This window comes from Schistocerca piceifrons, chromosome 3 (assembly GCF_021461385.2).
Source record: "Schistocerca piceifrons isolate TAMUIC-IGC-003096 chromosome 3, iqSchPice1.1, whole genome shotgun sequence".
NCBI lineage: Eukaryota > Metazoa > Arthropoda > Insecta > Orthoptera > Acrididae > Schistocerca > Schistocerca piceifrons.
The window spans coordinates 666,322,922-666,350,894 of NC_060140.1; the positions used below are offsets into that span (position 1 = coordinate 666,322,922).

The 27,973-nt window shown below is 41.3% G+C and overlaps 1 protein-coding gene across 1 annotated transcript in view; it reads left to right on the forward strand.

The window, feature by feature from the left end:
• LOC124787716 (HEAT repeat-containing protein 3) overlaps positions 1–27,973 on the forward strand; it is a 309,813-nt gene that overhangs the window by 187,288 nt on the left and 94,552 nt on the right. Inside the window, exons 5-6 of the mRNA XM_047254560.1 lie at positions 12,925–13,031; positions 14,406–14,543. Of these exons, the coding sequence (XP_047110516.1) occupies positions 12,925–13,031; positions 14,406–14,543 (245 nt within the window). The remainder of the gene's footprint in view (positions 1–12,924; positions 13,032–14,405; positions 14,544–27,973) is intronic.

Here is a 27,973-nt window from a genome sequence, read left to right on the forward strand (position 1 = left end):
CAAGAGGCGTACCAAGACGGCCTCTTATTTGGGTCTGTCACCAGTGTTTGTCACCATAGGACATGGGTTTGTGGGCAGTAGTGCTGTGGGGACAGACAGTGATGTATGGGCAGTGGAATATGATTTTTGTATGAGTGAGAATGATAATGTGCTAGCTGTCCTTTATTTAATTACATGACAAGAGAGTGTAGTTGTGATTCCAGTCCAGAAGTGCATTGAGTGAGACAGGAAGTGCTTGCTTCGTGTCTGGTCAGCAGGTGCACTAGGAATGTTGGATGTATGTGACAGTGAGGCTCAGGAGATTTCTGAGAGAAGGTGGGAAGATAGGAAGGATAATTCATTCTGCATAGACCTCCACAACTTCAGTGTAAATGTTGGAATGACTGCTTATCGTTCCAAATGCAGCTCCCAAGAATGGTAGGGACTTTCAGACGTGAATTAGAGGACAGCTATCAAAGTGCACATACTGATGTTGATTGCTGGATTTCTTGGGAATAGAGCTTCTTATGAAGCAGTTAGTGAGACAGTGTTCAACAATGGAACAAAGAAGGAAGATGTAAAATAAGTAGGGGAGAAAGTTCTTAGACATTGAATTCTGTTCATAAAGATGTCATCAATGAATCTGAATCCAGTTAGACGTGTGACGTGGAACAGGCAAATGCCCAGTGGGCAGGTCATTTATAAATTGCTTGGGAATTTGCTCAAAGCAACTTTAAATGTCCAAAATCTGGTCATTTATGAAAAAAGTACTTCAAATAGTTATTATTGCTGGAAGGTATAATTTACCAATTAAAATAAGTGACAGGACGATAATCCTGATATTAAATGTTTGTGCTTAAACTTCTGTATATCCTAATTGCTTTTATTACTAAGAACAAAAGAAAAGAAGAGAGAAGTATCTTTTTTACACACACACACACACACACACACACACACTGAACAGCTGTGAGGTGATAAGCCGCTATTAAAAAAAATATTGTCCTTCCGTCATCGCTTTGCAATATAACACAATTTATAATCCATGTCAAATCTCTGAATATTATTGAAGAATGACTATGATACCAAAATTCTTACTGAATGTATTGTTGCAGAAGAAGCTGAGCAGCACCGTGGTGTAGTGGTTATGATGCTAAACTGTTGCATGGAGGGTCGCGAGTTCAAAACTCACCTGAACTGCAAAATTTTAATTTCTATATTCGGTTCAAGTACATTCTAGAAGTATCCACAAATGTCAATAATTGTTGCACAGCAATGTTCTGTAGCTGTATATATACTGTATGTGTTCTGGCTGGAGGCAGTTCGCTCTGCGCTCTTTTATGTGCAAGTGCTGAATAAACCTTCATTAAGTGCAGTTAGTGTTTGTCATTCATCTACAGGGTGTTCAGAAAAGGACTCCCTGATTTCAAAATTAAATATCTCGAAAACAAAGATCGATAGAGGAATGCAGTAAACGGTATGTTTATTGTGAAAGCTGTAAGAAGTTTATACAGCAGTTTGAAATAATAGTTACAAAAGCTGCTAACAGATGGCGCTGTAATCGCCATACGTAATGCCTAGTATAAATAGTGATCCGAAGCCCAGAGCGATCAGTTCCACTATTGAAACGTGAAAGGAGGTTAGCGTACCGAAGGAAGAGATTAAAACCATGTACTCCATTGAACAACGCGTTTTTCTGGTGCTAGAGTACCACAGGTTAGAAGAGAATCCTACGGCAACAAGGCGAAGTTTTCAAGCACGATTTAATGTTCCAAAAGGACCCGATGCGAAAACCATTCGTATGCTCTTCGCAAAATTTCAACGAACAGGCAGCGTAACTGATGATCTAGTGGGGCATGTTGGCCGCAAGCAAACCGCAGTTACACCTGAAAATATCGCCACAGTTTCTGGAATTATTCAGTGAAATCCAATGTCATCCATCCGTAGAATTGCATCTGAGACTGGTTTGAAGTGTTCCAGCACACAGAAAATACTGAGAAAGAGCCTACACATGTTTCCATTCAAAATACAAACGCACCAGGCCATACCCGTAGGAGTTGTGCAACAAAGGGTTGCCTTTGCTAATCAGATGCTCACAATGATTGATAGTGAAGGATTTCATGTTGGCTGCATCTGGTTTACAGATGAAGCACACTTCCACCTGAATTGGTACGTGAATAAGCAGAACTGGCGATTTTGGGGTTCCGAAAAGCCATATTGGTGTGAAGGGAAACCTCTGTATTCTCCTAAAGTTACTGTGTGGGCTGCAGTATGCAACAGAGGCATTATTGGCCCTTTTTTCATTCGAGAAACGGTCACTGGTGCATGTTACGTTGCAATTTTGGAACAATTTGTCGCCACACAGCAAGCGTTAGAGGATCGACCTGGTACTGAATGGTTCATGTAAGATGGAGCCCGACCCCATCAGACCGAACAAGTGTTTCGCTTTCTTGAGGAATACTGTGCTTCGGGAATTGAATCATTGCTTTGGAATATCCCAAATTTACTGGTGCAGGCCTGGATTGGCCTCCATATTCACCGGTGTTGACTCCCTGTGACTTTATTTGTGGGGCACAGTGAAAGACCTGGTCTGCCCGAAGCATCCCGCCACGCTGGACGAGCTTGAATCGGCGATCTCTGTGGCATTTGAATCCATTTCGGTTGAGACACTACGAAATGTGATGGTGAATTTCATTCTTCGTTTGCGCCACCTCTGTAGTGCCAATGGTGAACATTTTGAAAACATTGTGATGTGATTGTTTGCAAAGATTGTTTTCATACGATTATTTCACTTATGTATCTGGATATGAGCTGTACAGTGTACAGCGCCATCTGTTAGCAGCTTTTGTAACTATTATTTCAAACTGCTGTATAAACTTCTTACAGCTTTCACAATAAACATACTGTTTACTGCATTCCTCTATCAATCTTTGTTTTCAAGATATTTAATTTTGAAATCAAGGAGCCCTTTTCTGGACACCCTGTAGTTACACCTTCTTCTACGTGACATTATTCTGGTGGAGACGCAGGTTATTGGAACTTGTGATTGTGCACATTTTCGTCGCATAGTGGCTCCCGTCAGGGCATGACAGAGCCGCTGTTTACGTGGCAAGAAACCCGAGTTAGAGCCACATTCAACAGATCGCAAACTATTGGAGACAAGAAGAAGAAGAAGAAGAAGAGGAGGAGGAGGAGGACGACGACGTTATGATGACAGCAAATGTGTGCCACCACATGAGACATTCTTCCGGGTTCTCTGGCTACGATGGATGGCCAAGATCCAAACAAGTGGCTGAAGGTATATGAGAAATTCACAAGCTGGGTAGTGTTCCAGGTGGAACTGTGCAAGTATTTCACCGACACCCAACGAAAAAAGTGCAAGGCTGAAGATAAAGTGCAGGGCACAGCATCCAGGATAAACTACAGCACCCTACATTCAAGACATCTTGGAGTTGTGTAAAATAGTGGATCCTAGAATGGAGGAGGAAGATTAGGTTGCACATGTCATGAAGGATGTTGCTGAGGACATGTATCAAGCCCTTCTCCTGAAGGTGGTTTCGACAGCAGACAACTTCATAAAATGGTGCTAGTATATCGAGACGATGCATCAAAAACGAATTATATGCAAGAAGTTTGAACAGCTTCCAAATGTTGTATCGATGTCTGTGATGCAGGAAGCAACTGATTTCACAAGTGTTTTTCATCAGATAGTGAGAGAGGAAGTTCAGAAGGCATTTGGATTGCACTGCGATCAAGAAACTGAAATGCTTCGAGGTCATAATGGAGGAAATGGAACAGACATTGAACCCAATCTCTTGTCCTTCATTTCCCTCTAAAACCATGAAAAAGTCAAGACACAGGAGGAGTTTCATTCCTAAAATGCCACATGAGAAACCTGCTTGGGCACCAAGGAAGACTGACGTCTGGAGGACCCAGGATAACCAACCAGTATGTTTCCACTGTGGATGAGCGGGACATGTGGTGCACTGTTGTCGAGAAAGGCAGCGGATATTTGATGATGCCTGCACCAGAAGACAGCAGACTGATCTTAGCCGATTCCAACTCCGGGAAGATGTAGGTGCAGGACGACGTAGGTCACCATTGTTGCAAGCTAGCTGCTGGAGAGGACGCTCCCCAACACGCTGATCAAGGTCTCCATCGCTGTTTAGAAGCTCCAGTCGATCACCTAACCGCTGCAACCTGGAAAACTATAGGGTGCGACCTTCCTTGGAGGTGAGGCCACCGAAGAGAAAAATCCTCCGCCGTCAATCACTACAAAAATGATAGGAAACTACATCAATATCCTCATGGCTGGTCAACCAGCCCAAGCTCTTGTTGACTCTGGAGCATCATATTCAGTAATTTCAGAGAAGCACCGTCGCCAGTTGCAGAAAACCGTATTCGTCAACAACAAAACATCTCTGCTGAAGGGTGGCTAATGGGAAATATGTAAAACTTACAGGAAGATGTACCATTCCTGTGGGTATAAGTGACCATACACAGCCCTTAGGATTCATCGTCTTACAAGAGTGTAGTCATGACATCATTCTCGGATGGGACTTTTTTTATAGCTTCTCCGGCAATTACAGATTGTGGTCACTCGAAGATTATGCTGGATGAGATGAGATACTGCGGACAGGAAGATGCGCATCAATATGTGTGGAGACTGTGTGCTTGATGAAGTGATCATTCCTGCAGTCAGCACTAGAAAGGTAACTGTCACGTGTCATGCTGTGCATCAACCAATGGATCTTGTAGTGGAATGTGAGAGAAGCATACCACTGGAGAATAACTTGGTCATCCCAGCCTTTTTTGTCTCGTTTAAGAACGGATTCAGTGAATTGTGGATAGTCAACTGTCGCCGAGAACCACAGATCCTTCCAAGATGCATGTGTATAGCAAACGCTGAGCCGTTAATTGCAGAACATCTGAGTGTCATAGAAACCTCCCATGCCGAATCTGTGGGCGTAATTAGCGCTACCACTAAGAGACTAGATCTTCGAGCTCGACTATCACCAGTTTTCACTAAGGAACAACAGAAGAAGCTATTTGCCATTCTTCAAGAGTTCTCTGAATGCTTCAATCCACAGGTGAAGAGCAAATTAGACAAAAAATGAAGCACTGGATTAGCACTGGAGACCATCAACCAGTAAGCCCGAGAGGATACCATGTGTCAGCATTGGAATGTCGAATAATTCGCAACGAGGTAGAGAAAATGATGAATAATGACATCATTCAGCCTTCACAGGGCCCATGATCATCACCAGTAGTCGTCGTCAGGAAGAAGAATGGCAGTTGGCACTTTTGTGTTGATTACAGGAAGCTTAATAAGATAACTAAAAAGGACATTTATCCTCTTCCACGAATTGATGATACACTAGATTGTCTGAAGGGGGCCAAGTTTTTCTCAACCGTGGTCATGTACTCGGGATACTGGCAAATCGAAGTAGTGAGGCTGATCGCGAGAAAACTGCATTCATCACCGCTGAGGGGCTGTATGAGTTTAAGGTAATGCCGTTTGGTTTGTGTAATGCACCAGCAACTTTGGAACGGATGATGGATAATCTTCTAAGGCACCTGAAATGGACAATGTGTCTTTGTTATTTAGATGACATTATAGTGTTCTCAGAGACATTTGATGAACATATAGAAAGACTGAGGGCCATTTTTAAGTATCTCCAACAAGGCGGACTGAAACTTAATCCAAGAAAATGTCTCTTTTCTAGCAAAAGAAATCAAAATATGTAGACACCTTGCGTCAACCGAAGATGTGCAGCCAGACCCAGAAAAGGTGAGATCTATAACAGGATTTCCTATTCCTAAAAGTATTAGAGATGTGAGAAGCTTCATCATATTATGTTCTTATTACCATTGTTTTAGCAAAGACATTTACATCAAAGCCAGGCCACTCCAGGAGTTGTTTTAAAGCTGATGCTAAATTTACCTGGGGTGGTACTCAACAAGATTCTTGCTATGTGCTACGAAAAGCTCTGACGACTGACCCTGTTCTTGGTCTGTATGATGAGAGAGCACCTATAGAACTACACACAGATGGCAGCAGGTATTGGATCAGAGCTGTTGTGGTGCAAATTTCGAATGGAAAAGAGAAGGTTATAGCCTATGCTTCTATGACACTTACAAAAGCCGAGAGAAACTACTCAACTACAGAAAGAGAATGTCTTGCTGTGATCTGGGCCATGTGCAGATTTTGACAGTATCTCTATGGAAGGCCATTCACAATTGTGATGGGCACTACGTCGAGTATGACACTACGTCTTCAAGAGTACGACATTTCCATAGTGTACAAAAGTGGAAGAAAACACCAAGATGCTGACTCTCTGTCAAGAAACCCTGTGCAAGACCATCAAGACTTCGATGAAGATAGTGACTGTCTCGCTGCACTCCAGGATATCTCTGCTGAGCAGGAGTATGCCAAGATATCTCAAATTAAAGATATTTCTTGCCTTAAATCAGTCAGAGGATGTGAAAGGACAATTTAAGGTAGTTCGGTAGTTAATGGATTACTTTGCAAGAAAAACTTTGATCTGTTTGGAAAGAGGTGGCTACCAGTGATTCCTAAACACATGCGCTTAGATGTTCTGCAGAAATTCCATGACACACCTGAGGCCGGACATTTAGGATTTATTCAGACATAGTGTAGGATCCGCAAGAGATTTTTCTGGCCAGGTTTATTTAGGAGTGTCCATCACTGTGTGTCATGCTGTTGAGAGTGCCAGAGGAGAAAGGCAGTTGCTCAGACACCACCTGGCCGACTCATACCAATTCCACCAGTCGAAACACCTTTCTAGCATGTTGGGGTTGACCTCAGATGATTTCCAACGACTGCTAGTGGCAACAGATGTATTATTGTTTGCACTGATATCCGACTTGCAATGCTAATACAAAAGCCGTGAAAATAGCCGAAGCATTCAAGGTCGCCAAATTCATTGTAGAAGACATTGTTTTAAAACACTGCACCCCACGACCGTTAATTATGGATTGAGGGAAAGTTTTTCAGTGAAATCTTGTGACAGAGATTAACTGTCGGTGCAACATTACTCATCACATGACGACTGCCTACCATCTGCAAACTAACGGGCTTACTGAACGCCTTAATAGTACCTTGGCCGACATGCTATCAGTGTTCGTCAATGATGAGCAGAGCAACTAGGATGAGGTGCTACCTTTCGTGACATTTGTCTACAACACCGCCAAACAAGACACCACAGGATTTACGCCATTTTCCTTGTGCATAGGTGTAAGGCGACTACGATAATGGACACTTCGTTTCCGTTATATCCTGATGATATGGACGGCTACTATGTAGGCCAGGTGTTAACCGGAGCTGAGGTATCTCGGCAGTTAGCTAGACTCCACACACTGCAGGCTCAAGAAAACAATTGCCTAAGATATAACGCGAGCCACCGCCCTGTTGTCTACCAGCCTCTCCACATGCTGCAGGCTCAAGAAAACAATTGCCAAAAATATAATGCGAGCCACCGCCCTGTTGTCTACCAGCCTGGTGACCTCGTCTGGCTCTTCACTCGTGTTCAAATGGTTGGTCTCTCTGAGAAGCTCCTCATGTGCTGCTTTGGACCTTATAAGGTTGTAAGACAGTTGTCTGATGTTACTTATGCAGTTGAAGATTTTGAACCCGACCAAGGCAACACAAGATCAGATATCTGGTGCACGTCCTTCGAATGAAGCCCTATAAGGATCCTGCAACCTGTGGTAAATTCGAAGCTCCAGAGACAGGCAACAAGCGGAAAGGTGACGAAGAGCGTAGCAGCAAAAGAAGGTCTAAGAAGATCACCACCAGGGCGAGAATCAGTCATCAGGAGTCGGAGTATGCAGGACCAATGACTCATTCCCGAACTAGGAGGACGTAACACTGAGATGCTGTTCTCTGTCGCAGAGTTAAATGTCTCAGAAGAAGCTGAGTAGCACCGTGGTGTAGTGGTTATGATACTATACTGTTGCATGGAGGGTTGTGAGTTTGAAACTCGCCTGAACTGTACAATTTTAATTTCTATATTCGGTTCAAGTACATTCTAGAAGTATCCACAAATGTCAGGAATCGTTGTACTGGAATGTTCTGTAGCTGTATATATTCTGCCCGGAATCGCTCCGCGCCCTTGTATGTGCACGTGCTGAATAAACCCTCGTTAAGTGAAGTTTGTGTTCGTCATTCATCTAATTACACTTTCTTCTACATGTCATTATTAAACAGCCGTTGTGTGTTTATTGATGCTAAATTTATTCTTAAATGTTATACTATTCCCAGTGGGGGCATGGAGAGAATGCTTTATTGACAGATGGTAGCGACATTTGAGACATACTATAGTTTTCTGTTTTGCTCTTTTCTTCATCTTCTTTTGTATGACTACACTGCTGTGATGATAAAATGAGAACACCAACATAAAAAGGATTTAATAACAAAGAATCAGTGCCCACCTTGCAGGTAACCTTCTTGGTCCAGCAATACAAATTGGTAACCTGAAGCCTACCGAGATGCTGAGTAAAAGGTTTTGTTTGTGACACAGCAAAGAACACTGGACTAAATGTTATTCAGGTTAGAGAAAACTTGGCTGGTTATAGGGACAAACAAGGGACTTGGTCTAGACAACTTGTGTGTAAGGAGTGGGTCCTCACACTCGGGAAGATAAAAATTATTGTGTAAAACCTTTATTGTGGTGGTGAGGTCTAGGAGGAACTTGTGAATTTGCAGAAGTTGCTGTAAAAATTCTGGGTGTACTAGTTAAGCGTGCTGCTATGTCTTCCTTTAGGACTTTCGGATGTATCCGCAGTGAAAAAAGAAACACTCGCATAAATGAGAGCTGCGAAACTGACCTACCTCTCTTATAACTGGAAGTTGAGTGGAGTGGGAACACGGCATAAGCCTATCTATTCCAAGAAAAAACCCATACTGGACTGCTCAAGCAAAGACAAAATGGAAAGAAACCCAGTAGTCAGTGAGGAATCAGATTCAGGAAACTCTGAGGCAGAGTTGGAACTTCATGATTCTTTATCAACTTATGAAGATCAAGACACTGAGAACAATTTTTCAATTTCTTTAGAGTAGGATTGTACAAGTAAAAATACTACCTACTTAATATATTTTATTTCGAAAATTACTTGTAACCTTGGGTTGGGCTCGCCCCCCCCCCCCCCCCCCCCCCCCTCCCCCCACAGCCTCAAGAATTGACCTCCTCAAAGATGTAAAAATTATATTTACAGTCCAATTATTGCCCCCTAGTTTCAACTTGGTTACCCAACCCCTAAAGAAGCAGTGTTGCAAAACACATTTTTCAATTCCAAATATGAGCGTAAGTTTTTTTTCATAAGCACCACTTAGCAATTAATCTTTAAAATGCATAAATTCCCAGGCATTTATCCTGGACATTTGCCCCAACTTATAAATGCCCAGGCATTTTACACCACTAGATTAGATGTTTAGGACTTTGGTCCATGAACAAGTTACCATTGGACGTTTTAATAAGCATTCAAAACAGTACTGCATGCCTGTATTCATTTTGTTTCTCTCAAAGGAGACTAATAATATGGGTGTGTGTATAGTCAGAGTTACCAAAAACAAGGGAGATTTTTTGGGGGGGCAGGAGCAATTGTTTGAAACTTCCTAATACACTGGCACACACACTTCCATTATTTTGATATAGTGGTGAATTGTGAAACACCCCAAAGCACACTGTACCAAAATACTTTACAAGAGATAGTTGTCGTTCAAGTCAGCAGCGTATTGTTCAGTAATAAACAAAGAAGCATCTAACCAAGTTGTACCAGTAACACCACTAAAAAAAATTCATCAAATTACCTTCCGTTAGGAACGTCAAATGCATTCAATGACTGTGATATTACTTTCTAAATGGTGGAGAACAGCAATTAGTCGTCCTGTCCTCTCAGGCTTTATTAAAGCACCAAGTCTAGATTTCGGCTAGTAACTAGCCATTATCAGTGCACTATTTCAGAGTTCTAATACGTGCCCCAATACATCAATCCCTTGTTGTTCAGGCTCCTGTCAAAGTTCATTCAAGAACAAACTGTGACAGAGCAGTGGATTGACATACTAGGGCATGTATCGATGTGGGGTAGTAACAAGGATCGCACAGTAAATGCGCCAAGGAAATAAAATACTCTTTTGGTAGTGATGGGGCCTGAGGTTGGCAGTAGTGTGCCACTGAAACTAGTCGTGTGATTAAAAACAATACAGACATTTCTCAAGATACAGCTGTAGTGGTAATTTTTCTGATGCATTCTGTTTAAGTGGTGGTGTACGTAGGTGCTGGTACACTGCATGAGACATTCTTACAGAGGTTGACAGACCATGTCCAAGGCAGAGATAAACACATTGTAAAGTGCAGTGGCGGCTGTTGTGTAAGAGCACCTGAACACCCTAACTTTTAACACCTTGTGGATTTATTGATTATTTTTCTTTCAACACTGTTAAACATAATGTAGATGGGGTAATCTAAAATACACAGCACTAAATCTACCGTGCTGTGCTATATTGCTCCTCTAGTCTCTGTGAAACTAGGCATCATGGTCGTGATCACACCTTCACTTATGCACATTTTGAAGAGCTGCATTTATACAACTGGCGTGACATAATTGTCATATGGACCAAATACATACGGATTTGATAAACAAAGTGCACGGTTCACAGTGTGCACTGCTTGCCGTTACCACTCAACTAAAAGTGTACATCAATGCCACCAGGTGGTAGCACACAGCAGCAGACTTTTATCCATGTTCACTTAGCATAAATCCCGCTAGATGGTAGCACACTCGACAGATATGCCAATTCACTCACTCTATAGTAAAATTAGATTGGTCACCAGTATATGTTATAGTTATTACTGACAGAAAAACCTATTTTGTGGGATTCTGAATTATATATTGTACATTAAGTATTGAATTTTATTGTACAGTAATCCATTTGAGGCGCTGAGAACCATAAAGCACATAGTCGTCAATTGTGAGACTGTAGCATTTATTTATGCTTCTGACATCTGTCGATCTTATGGTGGGTCAAATTTATCTGTGCTGTAGGGCCACATTCTACATATATCTGAACATTCACGAAAAGCAATCTCACAGGTTTCTCTAATATTCACTTAAAAATAAGGGGGGGGGGGGGGGGTGTCGGAAGACAGTGTGCTTTTGGTCCGAATGGCTCTCAGTGCCTCTTTTATATTCTAGTCAAGTGACCTTGTTGGTAGGTAGTACTACTTGAATTTAATAATTTCCACAAACAGCAGTTTGTGTTCGGAGTTGGTTGTTTACTATGCAGGAATTGACTTTCCTGTGCAGTGTCAACATGAACTGTGTTGAACCTGTGTTAAGCACTAACAGGAACAAAGTAGAGCACCATAGACCAGATTCATTGTAAGAGAAAGTGACTACAAGCAAACATTTAACAATGAAGTGTATAATAAGCGTAAGGTGTTGTGAGGGTCCAACGTAAGAACGCCCCATTTTCAGCCCAGAAGTTAATTCGCTTACTAATACATGAATTAGGGATCTTGTACATTTGTCTGAAACAATGAAAAAGCACAAAAACTCTCACTTACACAAAAATGAGAAATGGAGAGTAGAGAAAGCTTAACCATAATTTTGTTCTTGCGATAAACTGTACTTAATTATTTAAAAAACAACAAAATTCAGGAAAAACAATTCCTCCTTTTTTCAGACTAGTTACGCTTATTATTATTATTATTATTGACAGCAGCTGAAGTTGTATAAATATATTGATAAGCATCAATGTTATACAGCAGATGCTATTAATTTTGCACTCTGATATTTATCTGAATTTAAAAACTTGTGGACACCCAGAATGTATACCTACGAGCCACCACTGGTAAAGTTGTTCTCTCTTTTAGTTAAGGAGTTGACGTACAGGACTCATATGAAATTATTTTAAAGAATCATTTGTAATAAGACTGCTAGTCTGGTATTAACATGCTTCAGTTAGCTTCTGTCACATAGGGTATCTGGCTCATAATTTTGTTATTTCACTATACTCTAGAATTCAAACTAATAAAAATATGGACATGTATATCTCACATCTGACTCCTACAATCCCAAAGGTTTGTTTCCAGCAACAATCATAGCACTTCCCCTTTGTTGTGTGAGAAATGTCCAGCCTATATTCAGTTTTCGTACACATCCATTCTGAAGTATAGGCCCTGTGGTCTAGAAAAACACACCTTTTAGCGGAATAAAATCAATGCTTGATATAGATTTGTGAAGAAATCAACAGGTAAAATGCCCAAAAGTATGATGTCCTTTGCTAGGAGCTTATTTCATCGTACCCTTTCATCATTTTTGGAGCAAGCATTGCCCTGCTGAAACTAGAGATGGGACCTGCATGTGTTAAAGATACAAAAAAAGTTGTAGACTCATCACATCTACTTGCATGCCATAAATGTATGCAGATAAAAATGGCCCGATGTTCATATTATGCATTTGTCCATATCTGACGTTACATGCAAGATTCTCCCTCTCGTGTTTCCTAACATCATGTGGATGGTTTGAACCAAATATTAGGTTTGTTTGGTATCTATTCTTGAAATGTGAAATGTAGCCTTGTTGGATGTCACAGTGATGTTTAACATACCGTTACTTCTATCACTGTGCTCATTCATGTCCAATATGAAGTTGAAGCCCTGTATATTATCTGTTCAAAGCAGCTGGTGCAGGATCTGCCTCACACAGTCCACAGAATTGTGCACAGAATCATTTTTGGTACTTTGACATAAATTGCACACACCATACAATGGATCTGTAGTCCTTTAAAAAGCTTCATAGAGTTAGAACTTAACTGGCTGGTTACAGATATTTCAGTGTTTTAATTAAAATAATTTGCTTTGCAGTTTATTGAAAGATACATCATCATTTCTGTTCGATTGTGCTGCTTTCTTTCTGTTACAGTGAAAATAACACAACTGCTTTAATGTACCTCAATGAAGACAATATTAAAATACTTGCCAGATGTTTGGATGTTCAAAAATATGGAATTGAAACTGCTGTTGCTGTTGGTGAGTATTCCTTATGTACAGAATAATATAGAGTACTAAAGTATGGCTGTATTTCCTGTCACATGAGAGGTAACAAATACAGGGTTATTACAAATGATTGAAGCGATTTCACAGCTCTACAATAACTTTATTATTTGAGATATTTTCACAATGCTTTGCACACACATACAAAAACTCAAAAAGGTTTTTTAAGCATTCACAAATGTTCGATATGTGCCCCTTTAGTGATTCGGCAGACATCAAGCCGATAATCAAGTTCCTCCCACACTCGGCGCAGCATGTCCCCATCAGTGAGTTCGAAAGCATTGTTGATGCGAGCTCGCAGTTCTGGCACGTTTCTTGGTAGAGGACGTTTAAACACTGAATCTTTCACATAAACCCACAGAAAGAAATTGCATGGGGTTAAGTCGGGAGAGCGTGGAGGGCATGACATGAATTGCTCATCATGATCTCCACCACGACCGATCCATCGGTTTTCCAATCTCCTGTTTAAGAAATGCCGAACATCATGATGGAAGTGCGGTGGAGCACCATCCTGTGGTACGTTTAGCTCCCTGCTTGCTTTATTCGTCGATTTCCGCAGGCTACGCGTGAAACTTGCCCGCACGCGTTCAACCGTTTCTTCGCTCACTGCAGGCCGACCCGTTGATTTCCCCTTACAGAGGCATCCAGAAGCTTTAAACTGCGCATACCATCGCCAAATGGAGTTAGCAGTTGGTGGATCTTTGTTGAACTTCGTCCTGAAGTGTCGTTGCACTGTTATGACTGACTGATGTGAGTGCATTTCAAACACGACATACGCTTTCTCGGCTCCTGTCGCCATTTTGTCTCACTGCGCTCTTGAGCGCCCTGGCGGCAGAAACCTGAAGTGCGGCTTCAGCCGAACAAAACTTTACGAGTTTTTCTACGTATCTTTAGTGTGTCGTGACCATATGTCAATGAATGGAGCTACAGTGAATTTATGAAATCGCTTCAATCATTTGTAATAGCCCTGTATGATCACAGTGATCTTGGTGAATATCAATAAAAAATTATCTTAAATCAGAAGTAAGATAATGAAACAGAGAAGATTTTCCTGAACGTTAAAGCTCTATGATGTGCTTTCAGCATTACCGAGCTTCGTCGGAGATGACCTTCATCAGCCAATTTTCTCATATGCTTCTAACAAAAATTAATTTGGCTTTATTAGCTCATTATTTTGTATGAAAATCTGACTTGTACAAACGAATTAAATGTATCATTAACTCAAAAGTCTGGAATATTCATTGCATCTGTAGTAACCACTAGATTTGGATGTATGTTACTTGTAAGAGTAATTGTCACCCACCTCTCTGTCAAGTATCACTCAGTGCATATATCTTTCTTTATTTTCAGCACAATGTTTGCACACAATAACAGAAAACAATCCAATTGCAATAAAGGTTCTACAAAATATGGAAACAACTTGGCACAGCTTGCTGGAACTAGAAGGAAAAGAGACAGAATTTCTCTTGTTTAGAGTGCTTATCTGTGGTAAGTCACATAACTTAAGTGGAAGATATATTGTACTAGTGAATTTAACCTATGAGTGTGATGTTGAATTACGTGTCAGTAAATCATCAGTTCACTCAGGCTCCATTAGTGTTTGTGATGTGTCTTGAATGAATCCTAGCAGTTACACACGCGCAATAAATTCTTTTGTAGGAACCATTCCCTTATCTGAAACTTAATTAGCTATTTCTTTTATTCTACGTTGAACAAGAAATAGCTGATTAAGTTTCAGACAGTTAAATTTATTGCATTTTCTCTGGCACTTGTGCATAGACGTTTCTGATACTACACAGCTGACATTTTACGTTCGCAGAATAATTATAGTTTCATCATCAGAGAAAAACTGGACTTGGTTCTGATGAGACACTACAATAGGGACAGATATTTGTGTGCGTGCATGGGTCCGTGTGTGCGTGTGCGTGAGTGCGTGCGTGCGCAAATGTGTGTTGATCAATGTGGTTCTGCAATGGTAGAATCTTGCTTCAGTGGCTACAGACGGCTCTGCGGCTACAGTTGGGCAAAATATCGGCCTTCATGGCACTTTCAGAGATATGCTAAAATTGCAACCCATTCCACATGAAATTTTTGCACTACATTGCATTCTCCATCAAGAGAATTTATGTGCCAAGATGTGAACATGCGGGAACTGATGAGTGAGTTGATTTGTATAACAAGTTTCACCCATAATCAAGTTCTGAAACGTCACAAGTTCAAAGTCTTTTTGGAAGACCTGGAAAGTGTTATGTGCCACATTGCAATGAAATACTTGGGCTGAATCAAAGTAAAGTTATGGAGATATTTTTTGAACTCTGAAGTGATATTCACATAAGAGGTAAGCCTGTTGCAGAATCGAAAAATGAACAGTGGGTAGCAGATTTGGCATTCCTCTGTGACATTATACACCAAATGAACATTTTGAATTTAGTATTGAATGGTAAAAACATGATTTCTAAGTTGTGTGACTGCATTCAGGAGTTAGAGATAAAACACGCTCTGTGGAATGGACAGCTAGGAAACGGGAACACTGCTCATGTCTCCAAGCTGCTGTCTTTGACAGTGGGACAGATTGGAATTTTGAACAGTCACAAAATTAACTCTTTATTCTGCTCAATGAATTTGAGATTCATTTCCACGATTTTGTGTAGCAACTTATTTTGTCCCAATTGATTTGATATATTTAAATGAATCACATTGCTGGTTTTGGCATAATTGGCATCCAGGATTTTGGAAAGTAAAATGAAAAGGTTAATGTCTTTCCACTTTCCCTTTCAGTTGGTGTTGACAATGTGGAAACATTTTTGTAACAAAATTATTTTCGTAGACGTTCATAAGAATTTTCCTCAACATAAATTTCTATGACTACGAGTCTGCAGCTACAATTTTCTTGATGTTTGGCTTACATCTTGTGCGAGGCATTTTTTCTGCAATAAAGGGAATGAAATGTGTCTCACTGACAGAGTTCATATTAGCAGCACGCACAAAACGGTACCAGACATTGATGCTGTAGCAAAAAGCTAAATAAGTAACATTCATTGACAAGCTTTATTTTTATGTTGGACATTTTAATAAAGTAATTACAATGTAAAAGTTCACACTAATTTAAATTTTATCATGAAGCTGCTCCTGTCATATGAAGTATTGGGTTTAGTACTTAACTGTCCCATGTTCTTCATTTCATCAGAATATTAAAAGAATTTAAGTTTCATTTCATTGTAATCTGTCATTAATATAACAGTTATAGAAAATAAATTTGCTACGAAACATATTAGTAATACATCATGAAGAGCTACATCTCCTTACAACATGACATTAGTAGCAGTAGAATTAAGACTCGTTGGCAACACCCTCCTGGGATGGGGCAATGCCTCGTTGTAGGCACTTTCAGTGCTGGGAGGGGGCTTGTATGCTTCTATGACACTGATGGCTGTGCCGGTGGTAGCAAATCTACTGGCAGGACCACCAAAACCAAACAGGACTCAGTAAAGAGCCTAACGAAGAGTGTGTCACAACCTAGGGTAGAGAGAGCTGTTTTTTCCTCGCCAAACTTGGCGACCCAAGTGGACTTCCACAACGGGTCAAAACTGCAGCCCGTTTCTGTAGGTATCTCTAATGGATTAGGCCTGTCGATCTGAAGCCCATCACCTCCCACTAGTGTGTAGGCCCTGCCTGTCAGATCTAGTCGCACCAATCTGCTCGCAGGCTGGGTCGGTTTGTTTGTGGCATAATGCGACGGATTTTCATCATGGGCCCAGAACTGTGGTGCTCCTTAACAGGCCAGTGGCTATAGGCAATAGATTTCAGAAACTGAGACTGTCTTAAGGCAAGTACATTGTACAATGCGATGTTTTATAGACATTTAATGTATTCTTGCACATTGTGGCACTTTGAAAATAGTCCATATATTAGAAAGGAAGGACAATAAGGAGAAGAAAATTGTGGCAGTTGCTGGTGGTTTGTATGCTATGTACTCATATATTTCTTGAAAGAAAACTCACAAGGCCTGTAAAATGAAATGATCTTGTGGCATTGATGGCCGGGATACCCCATCCAGGGCAGTTCAGCCTCCGGGTTGCAAGTCTTCATTCAGGTAACATCACAATAGCCGAATTGATGTCAGTGATAATGAAATGATAATGAGGACAACACAACACCCAGTCCACAGGTGGAGAAAATCTCTAACCTGGCTGTGTATCGAATCCGGTCCCGCTGCATGGTAGGCAAACACGTTACCACTCAGCTAAGGAGGCGGACACACAATACCACTAAAGTAATGGACATAACACAGTGTGTAATAACTGACAATAAAGAACATAATAGAACCAACATTTTATTGGTGGTCACCTACAGTGTTGGTTAGCACAACTTTCCCCGCCTTATACACTTCTTGCAGGAGGCCTACTTTTGTCTGAGGTTATTTCTGAACTCAGTGAAGGTATTTTAAATCTGTCTAGCGACTCCAAGGAAATGCATATCTATGTCATTAAATGTGTATTGTTTTATTGAAATAAAATAACATTAATGAAACACACATACATTTTGACTGGCTTTCTCCATCTAAATACAGTTAATTACAAAAGATGTTGATGTTACTACTTACAATTTTTGCTCATACGTTTAGAAATACAGAAGCCCTTACATATTTTGTCAACTTAAGCCTCTACTCACCCTTGAGATATCAAAATTTGTTAGGGACAAATGCTAAAACTTGTCTGGAAATCGGGGAATTTCACTTGGGAAAACTTGTGGAAACTCTGTTAATACAGTCTGTTTTACATAATAAGCCTTCAGAGTTTTTCAATAAAAAAAATCAGATGTGTTACTTCATATAAGGCTTACTGAGGCATGCAAGGCTCTGCCTAAATTGACATTTGTTTCCCAAGCACCTCTTTGGTTTCTCATGGAGTGACTTCGGCTCAAATCTACTCCTCACAGGACGAGTATACCATCACATAGTATGTACATCCACCCAACCAACAGAGCTCGGATGGTTGGTCCACCTCAGAATTAGTCTCAGAATTACAATAACAAGGCACTAATCTGTTGCAACACTTTGGTTGTAACCAGAAGAATAGAGGAGACATCCGAAAACATCTCCCCTTTCTATGACGGTCACTCCAAAAGAAATGCACACTATTTTTGTAAAAATACAGTTTTAATTCTGCATGTGTGAAAGTTTTACATTGTGTAGATAAATCCTTCCCGCTTGTTTTCAAACTTAGTTCAACCTGTTCCTGTGAGTGGCGCCGTCACAGCATGACTTTAAGATGGCTGCTACCTTGACATTTGTTAGAAGCAACATGCTGTCATAGAATTCCAGTGCTGTGAAACGAGACAGTGGGAAACATCCACAAGAGGTTGAAAAAGGTGTATGGAGATGCTACTGTCGATTGCAGTACAGTTAGTCGGTGGTCAAGTAGGTTACGTGATGAAAGCGTGCACGGCAATATTGAAGATTGTCCTTGCAGTGGCAGGCCTCATACTGCACACACTCCAGACAATGTGCAGAGAGTTAACGAAATGCTGACTGCTGACAGATGCGTCACAGTGAACGAATTGTCACGCTATGTTGGGATAGGGGAAGGAAGTGTTTGCAGGATACTGAAAGTGTTGGCGTTAAAAAAGGTTTGTGCCAGGTGGGTTCCCTGGACGTTGACAGTGGCTCACAAAGAAACAAGAAAAACTGTATGCAGCGAACTTTTTGAACAGTGCGAAAATGGTGGAGATGAATTTCTTGGAAGAATTTTGACAGGTGATGAAACATGGCTCGATCATTTTTCATCAGAGACAAAGAGGCAATGAATGGAGTGGCATCATGCATATTCAACCAAGAAAAAAAAATTCAAAACCACACCTGCTGGAAAAGTTATGGCTATGGTGTTTTTTGATTCCGAAGGACTCTTGCTTGTGGACATCATGCCAAGTGGAACCACCATAGATTCTGATGCATATGTGACGACACTGAAGAAACTTCAAGCTCGACTGAGTCGTGTTCGACCACATCAGCAAAAGCAGGATGCCTTGCTGTTGCACGATAATAAACAGCCACATGTTAGTCAAAAAACCGTGGAAGCGATCACAAAACTCGGATGGACAACACTGAAACACCTGCCTTACAGTCCTGACCTGGCTCCATGTGACTGTCATCTCTTTGGGAAACTGAAAGACTCTCTTCATGGAACAAGGTTTGAAGATGATGACTTCTTTGTGCATGCTGCCATACAGTGGTTCCAACAGGTTGGTCCAGAATTTTACCGTGCTTGTATACGAGGTGCATTCAAGTTCTAAGGCCTCCGATTTTTTTTCTCTGGACTGGAAAGAGATAGAAACATGCGCATTGTTTTAAAATGAGGCCGCGTTCATTGTCAATACGTCCCAGAGATGGCAGCACCGTATGGCAGATGGAATTTTACTGCCAGCAGCGAGAATGAGAACTGTTTTAAACTTAAAAAGGCGACATTTTCCTTACTTGAACAGCATGCAATCATTCGTTTTCTGAATTTGCGTGGTGTGAAACCAATTGAAATTCATCGACAGTTGAAGGAGACATGTGGTGATGGAGTTATGGATGTGTCGAAAGTGCGTTCGTGGGTGCGACAGTTTAATGAAGGCAGAACATCGTGTGACAACAAACCGAAACAACCTCGGGCTCGCACAAGCCGGTCTGATGACATGATCGAGAAAGTGGAGAGAATTGTTTTGGGGGATCACCAAATGACTGTTGAACAGATCGCCTCCAGAGTTGGCATTTTTGTGGGTTCTGTGCACACAATCCTGCATGACGACCTGAAAATGCGAAAAGTGTCATCCAGGTGGGTGCCACGAATGCTGACAAGACGACCACATGGCTGCCTGTGTGGCATGTAGCCAAGCAATGTTGACGCGCAACGACAGCATGAATGGGACTTTCTTTTAGTCGGTTGTGACAATGGATGAGACGTGGATGCCATTTTTCAATCCAGAAACAAAGCGCCAGTCAGCTCAATGGAAGCACACAGATTCACCGCCCCCAAAAAAATTTCGGGTAACCGCCAGTGCTGAAAAAATGATGGTGTCCATGTTCTGGGACAGCGAGGGCGTAATTCTTACCCATTGCGTTCCAAAGGGCGCTACGGTAACAGGTGCATCCTACGAAAATGTTTTGAAGAACAAATTCCTTCCTGCACTGCAACAAAAACGTCCGGGAAGGGCTGCGCGTGTGCTGTTTCACCAAGACAACGCACCCGCACATCGAGCTAACGTTACGCAACAGTTTCTTCGTGATAACAACTTTGAAGTGATTCCTCATGCTCCATACTCACCTGAACTGGCTCCAAGTGACTTTTGGCTTTTTCCAACAATGAAAGACATTCTCCGTGGCCACACATTCACCAGCCATGCTGCTATTGCATCAGCGATTTTCCAGTGGTCAAAACAGACTCCTAAAGAAGCCTTCGCCGCTGCCATGGAATCATGGTGTCAGCGTTGTGAAAAATGTGTACGTCTCCATGGCGATTACGTCGAGAAGTAACGCCAGTTTCATCGATTTTGGGTGAGTAGTTGATTAGAAAAAAATCGGAGGCCTTAGAACTTGAATGCATCTCGTGCAGGAGCTGGGTCCAAGATAGTGTAAGGCAGTTGAGAAGCATGGAAATTATGCAGAGAAATGAAAATATTGTTCCTAAAGGATCTTTCTACACACTGTAAAACTTTCAGACATGTAGAATAAAAGATGGATTTTAAAAAAAAAAATAGTGTGCATTTCTTTTGGAGTGACCCTCATATATTCACAAGGGTTTGGGGAAACTACTTCATAAAGGAACACATCTTGATGACCATCCTGCTGTGGCTGAATTGCACAATACCTTTAATGTCTGTAAAGGCATGGGTACCCGCTCTGCTTTAATCGAGATGAACCCCGAGGAATTATGTGAAGAATGGAAAATCAGTTGTGTATCAAAACTAGACACGTTCATTATTAGTGTGTGTCCGCAGTCCTTAATTTGTGCAAAAATCTCCAATTTCAGTCTTCAGACCACTTTTATTTATTTTTAAATGACTATTGACTCAAAACTTTTGTTTACAAAGCTTCAGATTTTAAGAAGTGCATTACAATTTGAAAAGTACCATTTTTTACAGTTGCAAAATAATGTGTCAATACGGAACTGAAAATTCACTGTCAAAATTAACAATAGATTAGCCTACTGAGACTTAATATTGCATTTTTCAAGAAACCACCTACTTCGTGGAGTGTGTGTTGCACTGGGAAATGTCCTCTCTCTGCAGGAAAAAATCAATATTTCTAAGGATAACTTATAAATAATGATGATGCAAATAATCTAAAATTGCTCAATTAAAAACAAAAAACTTTAAAAGAACTTCGAAACCTTTTTCGGAAACTTTTTTCCTAGAGCGTTCTGTCCCATCCCTAGTAAGACTAAAAAAATTTGTTTAATGATCTCGTAAAAATTCCTAAGCATAAATCACTATGCTCGCAAAGCAGTTTTTCTACATTTTTTTTGGAGGGGGGGGGGTATAAATTTCCAGTTTCTCCAGTACATGAAGATAACTTTGTTCACATAAGAGGACGGTCGCTTTGTTTGTCAATAACGCACACCATTCCTCTGCTCTCCCCCTAGCTGTTGACCTGCAGATGGTTGCAGCTGAGGTTCATGAATGCCAGAGAATCACAGTTTGTTCACCACATTAACCTCCTCATGATATGATTGACTCTGAGGAAACTATAACAGGTCTTAACAGAATAACTCCTCCTCCCATTTCTTCTAATTGGAGACTTCAGTACCCATCATGTGTAGTGGGGTTCGACCTTTTGCTTGCCCACAGAGGCATGTTTTGGATAGCATTATGATGTCTCATGAGCTCTGCATCCTCAACACAGGCATTCCTACTCATTTCTGGGCTGCTACTGGGTCATTCTCAGCCATCGACCTCTCTTTCCGCTCTCCAGTCCTTGCAGGCTCTGTTCAGTGGTAAATCACTGACGACCTTCATTCCAGTGACCATTTACAACTGCTCGTTCACCTCCCTGAATAGACACAGAGCCAACTGGACAATATTCGGCCAGCTGCTTGGGTTTGAGTGCCACGACAGCATCCAAGAGTGGGTGGACCACATCACATAAGTAATCCACCATGCTGCTGTCCTCTCCATTCCGAAGTTCTCTCATCATCCTAGCAAGGCTACCTGTGCCTTGGTAAACTGATGAATGCTGTTCAGTTATTTGGGTCAAGCATGCAGCTCTGTGACTGTTTAAGAGCCACCCAACGGTGGGAAACCTCAAAGTATTTCAATTAGCAAGGGCAAAGCCTTGAAGCATCATCAAGCAGAGCAAGAACAGGTCACGGCAAGTGTTCCTGGACTCTGTCAACCGTTCCACATGTTCTTCTACAGTATGAGTAGTCTTCAGGAGGATTTCTAGTTAAGGTCAGTCAGTTACCTGTAGCAGCATTGTTGAATCAGTGGTGTTTCCAAACAGCACCTGGAGACAGTGCACACACAATGGCAGAGCATTTTGCACTGACTACTGTCACTGTCAGCTAGGATCCAGCATTCCATCATTACCGTGCCACCATGGAAACGGATAAGTTGGAATTAAGGCTAATAATTTGAAATCTTATAACTGCCCATTCTCTATGTGGGACCTGGATTTGGCATTGTCTATGGCTCGTGATACTGTGCCCGGTCACGACCAAATCTGATACAACATGCTGTGGAACTTGAAACCAGTGTCCAGGGAAATCCTCTTGTGATGTTTTAATTTGTTATGGTAGGCAGGCAACCTTCCCAACTCGTGGAGGGAGGCAATTTGATCCCTCTTCTGAAACGGGGAAGAACTGAATGTGTCCCAGTAGTTATCTGAGCATCACCTTAATGAGCTGTATAGGAAAGATCTTGGAGCGAATGGTTAACTGTCGTCTGGTTTGGATGTTGCTTGACCAGGGAGCTACTAAGTCACTTACAGTGTAGATTCGGGAGATTCTGAACCAGTATTGACAACCTGACCTTGCTAGAGGCAGCTAATCAGCAGGCTTCCCTACGTGAACAGCATTGTGTAGGTATATTTTTTTATATCAGTAAGGTACATTTTTTTATATCAGTAAGGTATATGATACTACTTGGAGACCTCTTGTTATAGGACAACTACACCGATGGGGGTTCTGTGACCACCTCCCCATCTTTATTCCACACAATTTATCAAAGTGCTTATTCAAGTATCAAGTTGGTGACGAGCAGTCGAATAGTTTCAAGCAGGAGGATGGTGTTCCTCGGGACAGTGTTTTAAGTGTTTTATCCTCTTTGCCATAGTCATCAATAGTATCACACTGCAGTAAGCAGTCCTTCTCAGTGCTCTTTTATTTGTGGATAATTTTGCAGTTTCCTATTCTTCCTCCAGTATTGCAATGGCAACTCGTCTGTTGCAACTTACATTGAAGAGGCTGGAAGAGGGGGCTGCAAAGACTGGTTTTATATTTCCTGAGCTGAAGAGTGTGTGTGTGTTTGTGTGTGTGTGTTTTTCTCATTTTATTTTTAATTTATGTGAATAGCGTATGTGGAACTCCGTTCTCCATTTTAAAGACTCGGCCGTTTTTGGGCCTCATTTTTGGCTCCAAGCTGTCGTGGTTCCCAGACCTGAAGGCAAGGGCCCAGAATGTTCCGGACGTTTTTAAATGTCTTAGCCACAGGTCTTGGGGAGTGTCTGCTCAAGTTCCATAGGGCTTTCGTCTGATCACGGCTGGACTATGCTTGCACAGTATACAGGTGAGCGAAAATTGTTGACGCTTTACACCATGAGGGCATCAGGCTGTCCATGGGTGCTTATCACTATTTGTACTGATGCTGGTGAGGCTACTTCCACTTCCCCAGCATACCATACCATTGCTCGTCCAGCTATGGAATGCCTCTTTACGAATCGTGCACAGCCAGAGAGGCTATTTGGGATGCATGCAAAATGTGTGCTGGAGTCCATTGATGTGGGTCATGTACAGGTTCAAATCCAGGGTTTTAACTGACTGCAATCCTGGTTATTGCAGAGGCCCAGAGTAATTTTAGATTGTGCAGTAAAGGAGAGATTGCACTCCTCCTTCAGTTTTTAATGTTACATTTTAAATAAGCAATGCAACTATGTAGCTGTCTTTACAGATGGGTATAAATACAGGGATTCCTTTGGTTGCTCTGCTGTTTTCCCAGATCATGTCCTTGAGGTCCAACTGCCTCAAGACTTTACTGTCTTTGTCATCGAGTTATATGCGATCTTGGAGGCACAGGAGTGGATGAGACCTCCTTCAAGTGCGAAATTCCTTGTCTGTTCTGATTCTGTGGTTGCCCTTCACTCTCTACAGTGTTTGTACCCAGCAGATAAAGTTGTCCAGAATATCCAGGATGCCCTCTTGCAACTAAAATTCCTGAGAAAGTGTCTTTCTGATGGGCACCAGGGAACATAGGTATTGCGGGGAAAAGAAGGGCGGATCCAGCAGCCAAGGAGACCTCTCGTGGTCCTCAGTTAATTTAGTGTGCCAATCCCCCTGCATACTATAGCCTCACTGTTGATATCCAGAATCTTGCTTCGGTAAGAGGATGAGTGGCTGGATGTGACAGGCAATAAGCTCCATGTAATAAAGCACAACATGGGTTTAGCATACCTCCTTCCAGCCATGTCAACAGGACGAGGTCCTCCTTATTTGTCTTCACATAGACCACCACCTTATGATGCATGGCTGCAGCGATAGGACCCTCCATTGCGTGGCATTTGTGTCGTATGGCGTATGAATAACAGTGTGCCACATTTTATTGGACTGTGTTTTATTTTTTGATCAGTGGGTAATGGTGGATTCTCCAACGAATCTGCTGTCTATTTTAGATATCATTCAAATAAATGTGGTTAATGTTTGAAAGTTTTATGAATTTCCCAACATTTTTCCCAAGATTTTAGGGGGATGTTTTTAATGTGTTAACAGGTTGATTATCGCACCCATGTTTTTTGTAAGTGGCCAGACAGTGACATTTCCCTCTGCCTTTCTTATCTTTAATCTTCTTAATCTCATTGCTCAAGTTTATTTTTGATTTCAGTAATAGAAAGAAGAGAAGAGACAATTTTAAAAAATATTAAAATGTGTACTAGAACTGGTTTTAAAGTTCTTTTAAAGCTTTATAAAATTTAATCATTTAAATAATTTGTACAATCGTTCATATGTTACACCTACGCTTATTTTCTGTGTTTCAATCAATTTTCTGCAGATAGAGGGCATTGATGAACACTAAAAATGTACTACCAATAAGGTTTCTTGAAAAAACGCAATATAAAGTCTTAGCAGGCTAATGTATTTTTAGTTATGACAGTGAAATTGCATTTTTGTGTTGATGCATTACTTTGCAACTGTAACAAATGATACATTTTGAATTGCAATTCATTTCCCAAAATTTGAAACTTTGTATACGTAAGTTTTGAGTCAATTATCATTTAATTTTGTGTAATGGATCTGAAGATGGGCAAATGGCCCAAAACCAGTTATTCGAAAATAAACAAAAGCTATCTGAAAACTGAAATTGGACATTTTTAATCATAGGTGTCACGGAAGTGCAGAACTGTATGAGCAGAGTCAGTGGCACATTGGAAAATCTGCAGCATTTAACCTTCCACACTCCAGAATTATCTGCATATTCTTGCAGGCTATATCTGTCTTAAGGTTCGGCCGTTTGGTCACAACCCTTTGTAATACTTCAAATGCCAAAAATTTCGTCATACCACCATGGCATGTAATAGGAGGGCTACGTGTGGACATTGTGGAAATGTGGCTCGAAAATCAAGAAACTCTAGTACACTTCCTCCAAACTGTGTGAACTGCTTCAGGAACCACAGAGTATGGAGTAGGAAGTGCAGAATAGAGGTGGAGCTAAAAGAGTTTTTACAGTTCTGGAACCCCTAATGTTTGTTTTTTCTTTTGCGTCAGCCCTTAAGAAGTTAACAGCCAAATTTGATGACTCCACACAAACCTTGACCATAGAATCAAGGTCAAATACTTGCACTTTTCACCGTACCTGTGGCAGAAAAACCGCTCAGTACCATGGAACCATTTGGATGTCATTAGCAATGAACTTGGAACCTCAACCACGTATCACTGCGCACCATCAGAGATCAGCTAAAACCATGCAACCATCCCCTCTTATCGCTAAAATGCCATACAAATAGCCACTTGAAATAGAATAAAGTGGCAGCTAAACCAACAGATCAGTGAGCACTCTTCCTTTCTGATCAGCATTTTACTGTCGAAGATATTGATATCCATATGGAGGAACCAGAGAGCCAAACACTGTCTAATATTCCCCTCGACTTCTAGCATAAATCCCCACTGCCAAGAAGGAAGGGCAAGAGCACCCATTGCTAATCAATGTCTCCCACAGGGCCTTATATGAGGAGTGTTTAAGTAAGGTCCGTTTGAACATAAGTACACAACGAAAGGTTATTTCAAAAAAGTTGATTTATTTTCAGAAAGTACATACTTCACTCTATTTTTTGACATAGTTGCCAAGTTTGTTGAAACACGTATCTTACCTATCAACCAATTTTAAAATACCCTGTTCATTAAAACTTGCCACCTGCTCTGATAACCAAGAGTTCACTGCCATTTTCACGTAATCGTCATTGTAATGCTTGCCACTGAGGTGTTGTTTGAGGTGGAGGAACAGATGGTAATCACTCGGTGCAAGATCAGGACTGTAGGGTGGGTGGTCTAAAACTTCCTAGCCAAAACTGTCCAATAAATCACGGGTCTGACCTGCAGTGTGAGGTCTTGCATTGTCGTGGAGGAGGACAATTCCCTTTGTCAGCATGCTGTGTCTTTCGTTTTGAATCACTCTGCGTAGTTTTCTCAGGGTTTGGAAGTATACTTCTGCATTGATAGTGGTTCTTCGTCGACCAACAAAACACCATGCCTATCACAAAACACCGATGCCTTGATTTTGCGCTGGGACAGTCTGTTTGGCCTTCACTTATACAGGTGTGTGTGTGTGTGTGTGTGTGTGTGTGTGTGTGTGTGTGTGTGTGTGTGTGTCTCCATTTCATGCTCTGTTGCTTCGATTCGGGCGTGATATGTGAAACCCATGTTTCGTCTCCAGTTATGATCTGACTCAAGAAGCCGTCACCTCCTTCGTGATAATAAGTCAAGAAATTCATCACACACTCAAATCTTTGGTTTTTGTGGTCCTCTGTTTGGAGTTTCGGAAGCCAACGGTAGCTCAGTTTCCTAAACTTTAGGTGTTCAGAAACAATGTTGTGAAACACTGATATCGACACGTCAGGAAATTCGTTTGAGAGACATGTTATTGTGAAGCGCCTGTTCACGAATCCTTGCTTCAACTGAAGCCACCAATTTGTGTGTAATCAAAGAAGAGCAACCGAAGCGGTCCTCATCATGGATGTTGTCACAGCCATCTTTGAATTCTCGTACCCACTTACGCCCTGTGCTTTCACTCATAACAGTATCACCATACACTTCACAAATCTGTCGAATTTCTGCAGCAGATAGACTCCTTGCTGACGAAAGCCGTATCACTGAGTGAATCTCACATGCGGCGAGCAAGTTTATAGTCTTAAACAGTTTGAAAGCACAGAACAGAACCGTACAGTTAGCTATAGAGCTGAAAACTGAGTACAGTTGTTCCCGAGGCATGCCAGTACACGATGCTTGCGCTTGTTGTGTTATGCGCGCGAGCTACTAGTGTCTACAACAAAACTGCTCTTACTTAAAAAACACGCCTTGTATATTCCAGTGGAATGTAAATGGATACAGTTCACATTTGGAAGATGTGCAGCTCCCATTGCTGTACAAACAGTTGCAGTGGAAGTTCTCACATCTAGTAAGATCACAGTGTGTTCTTTGTATATTTCACCTCTTGACCCACTGGATATAGATGCATGG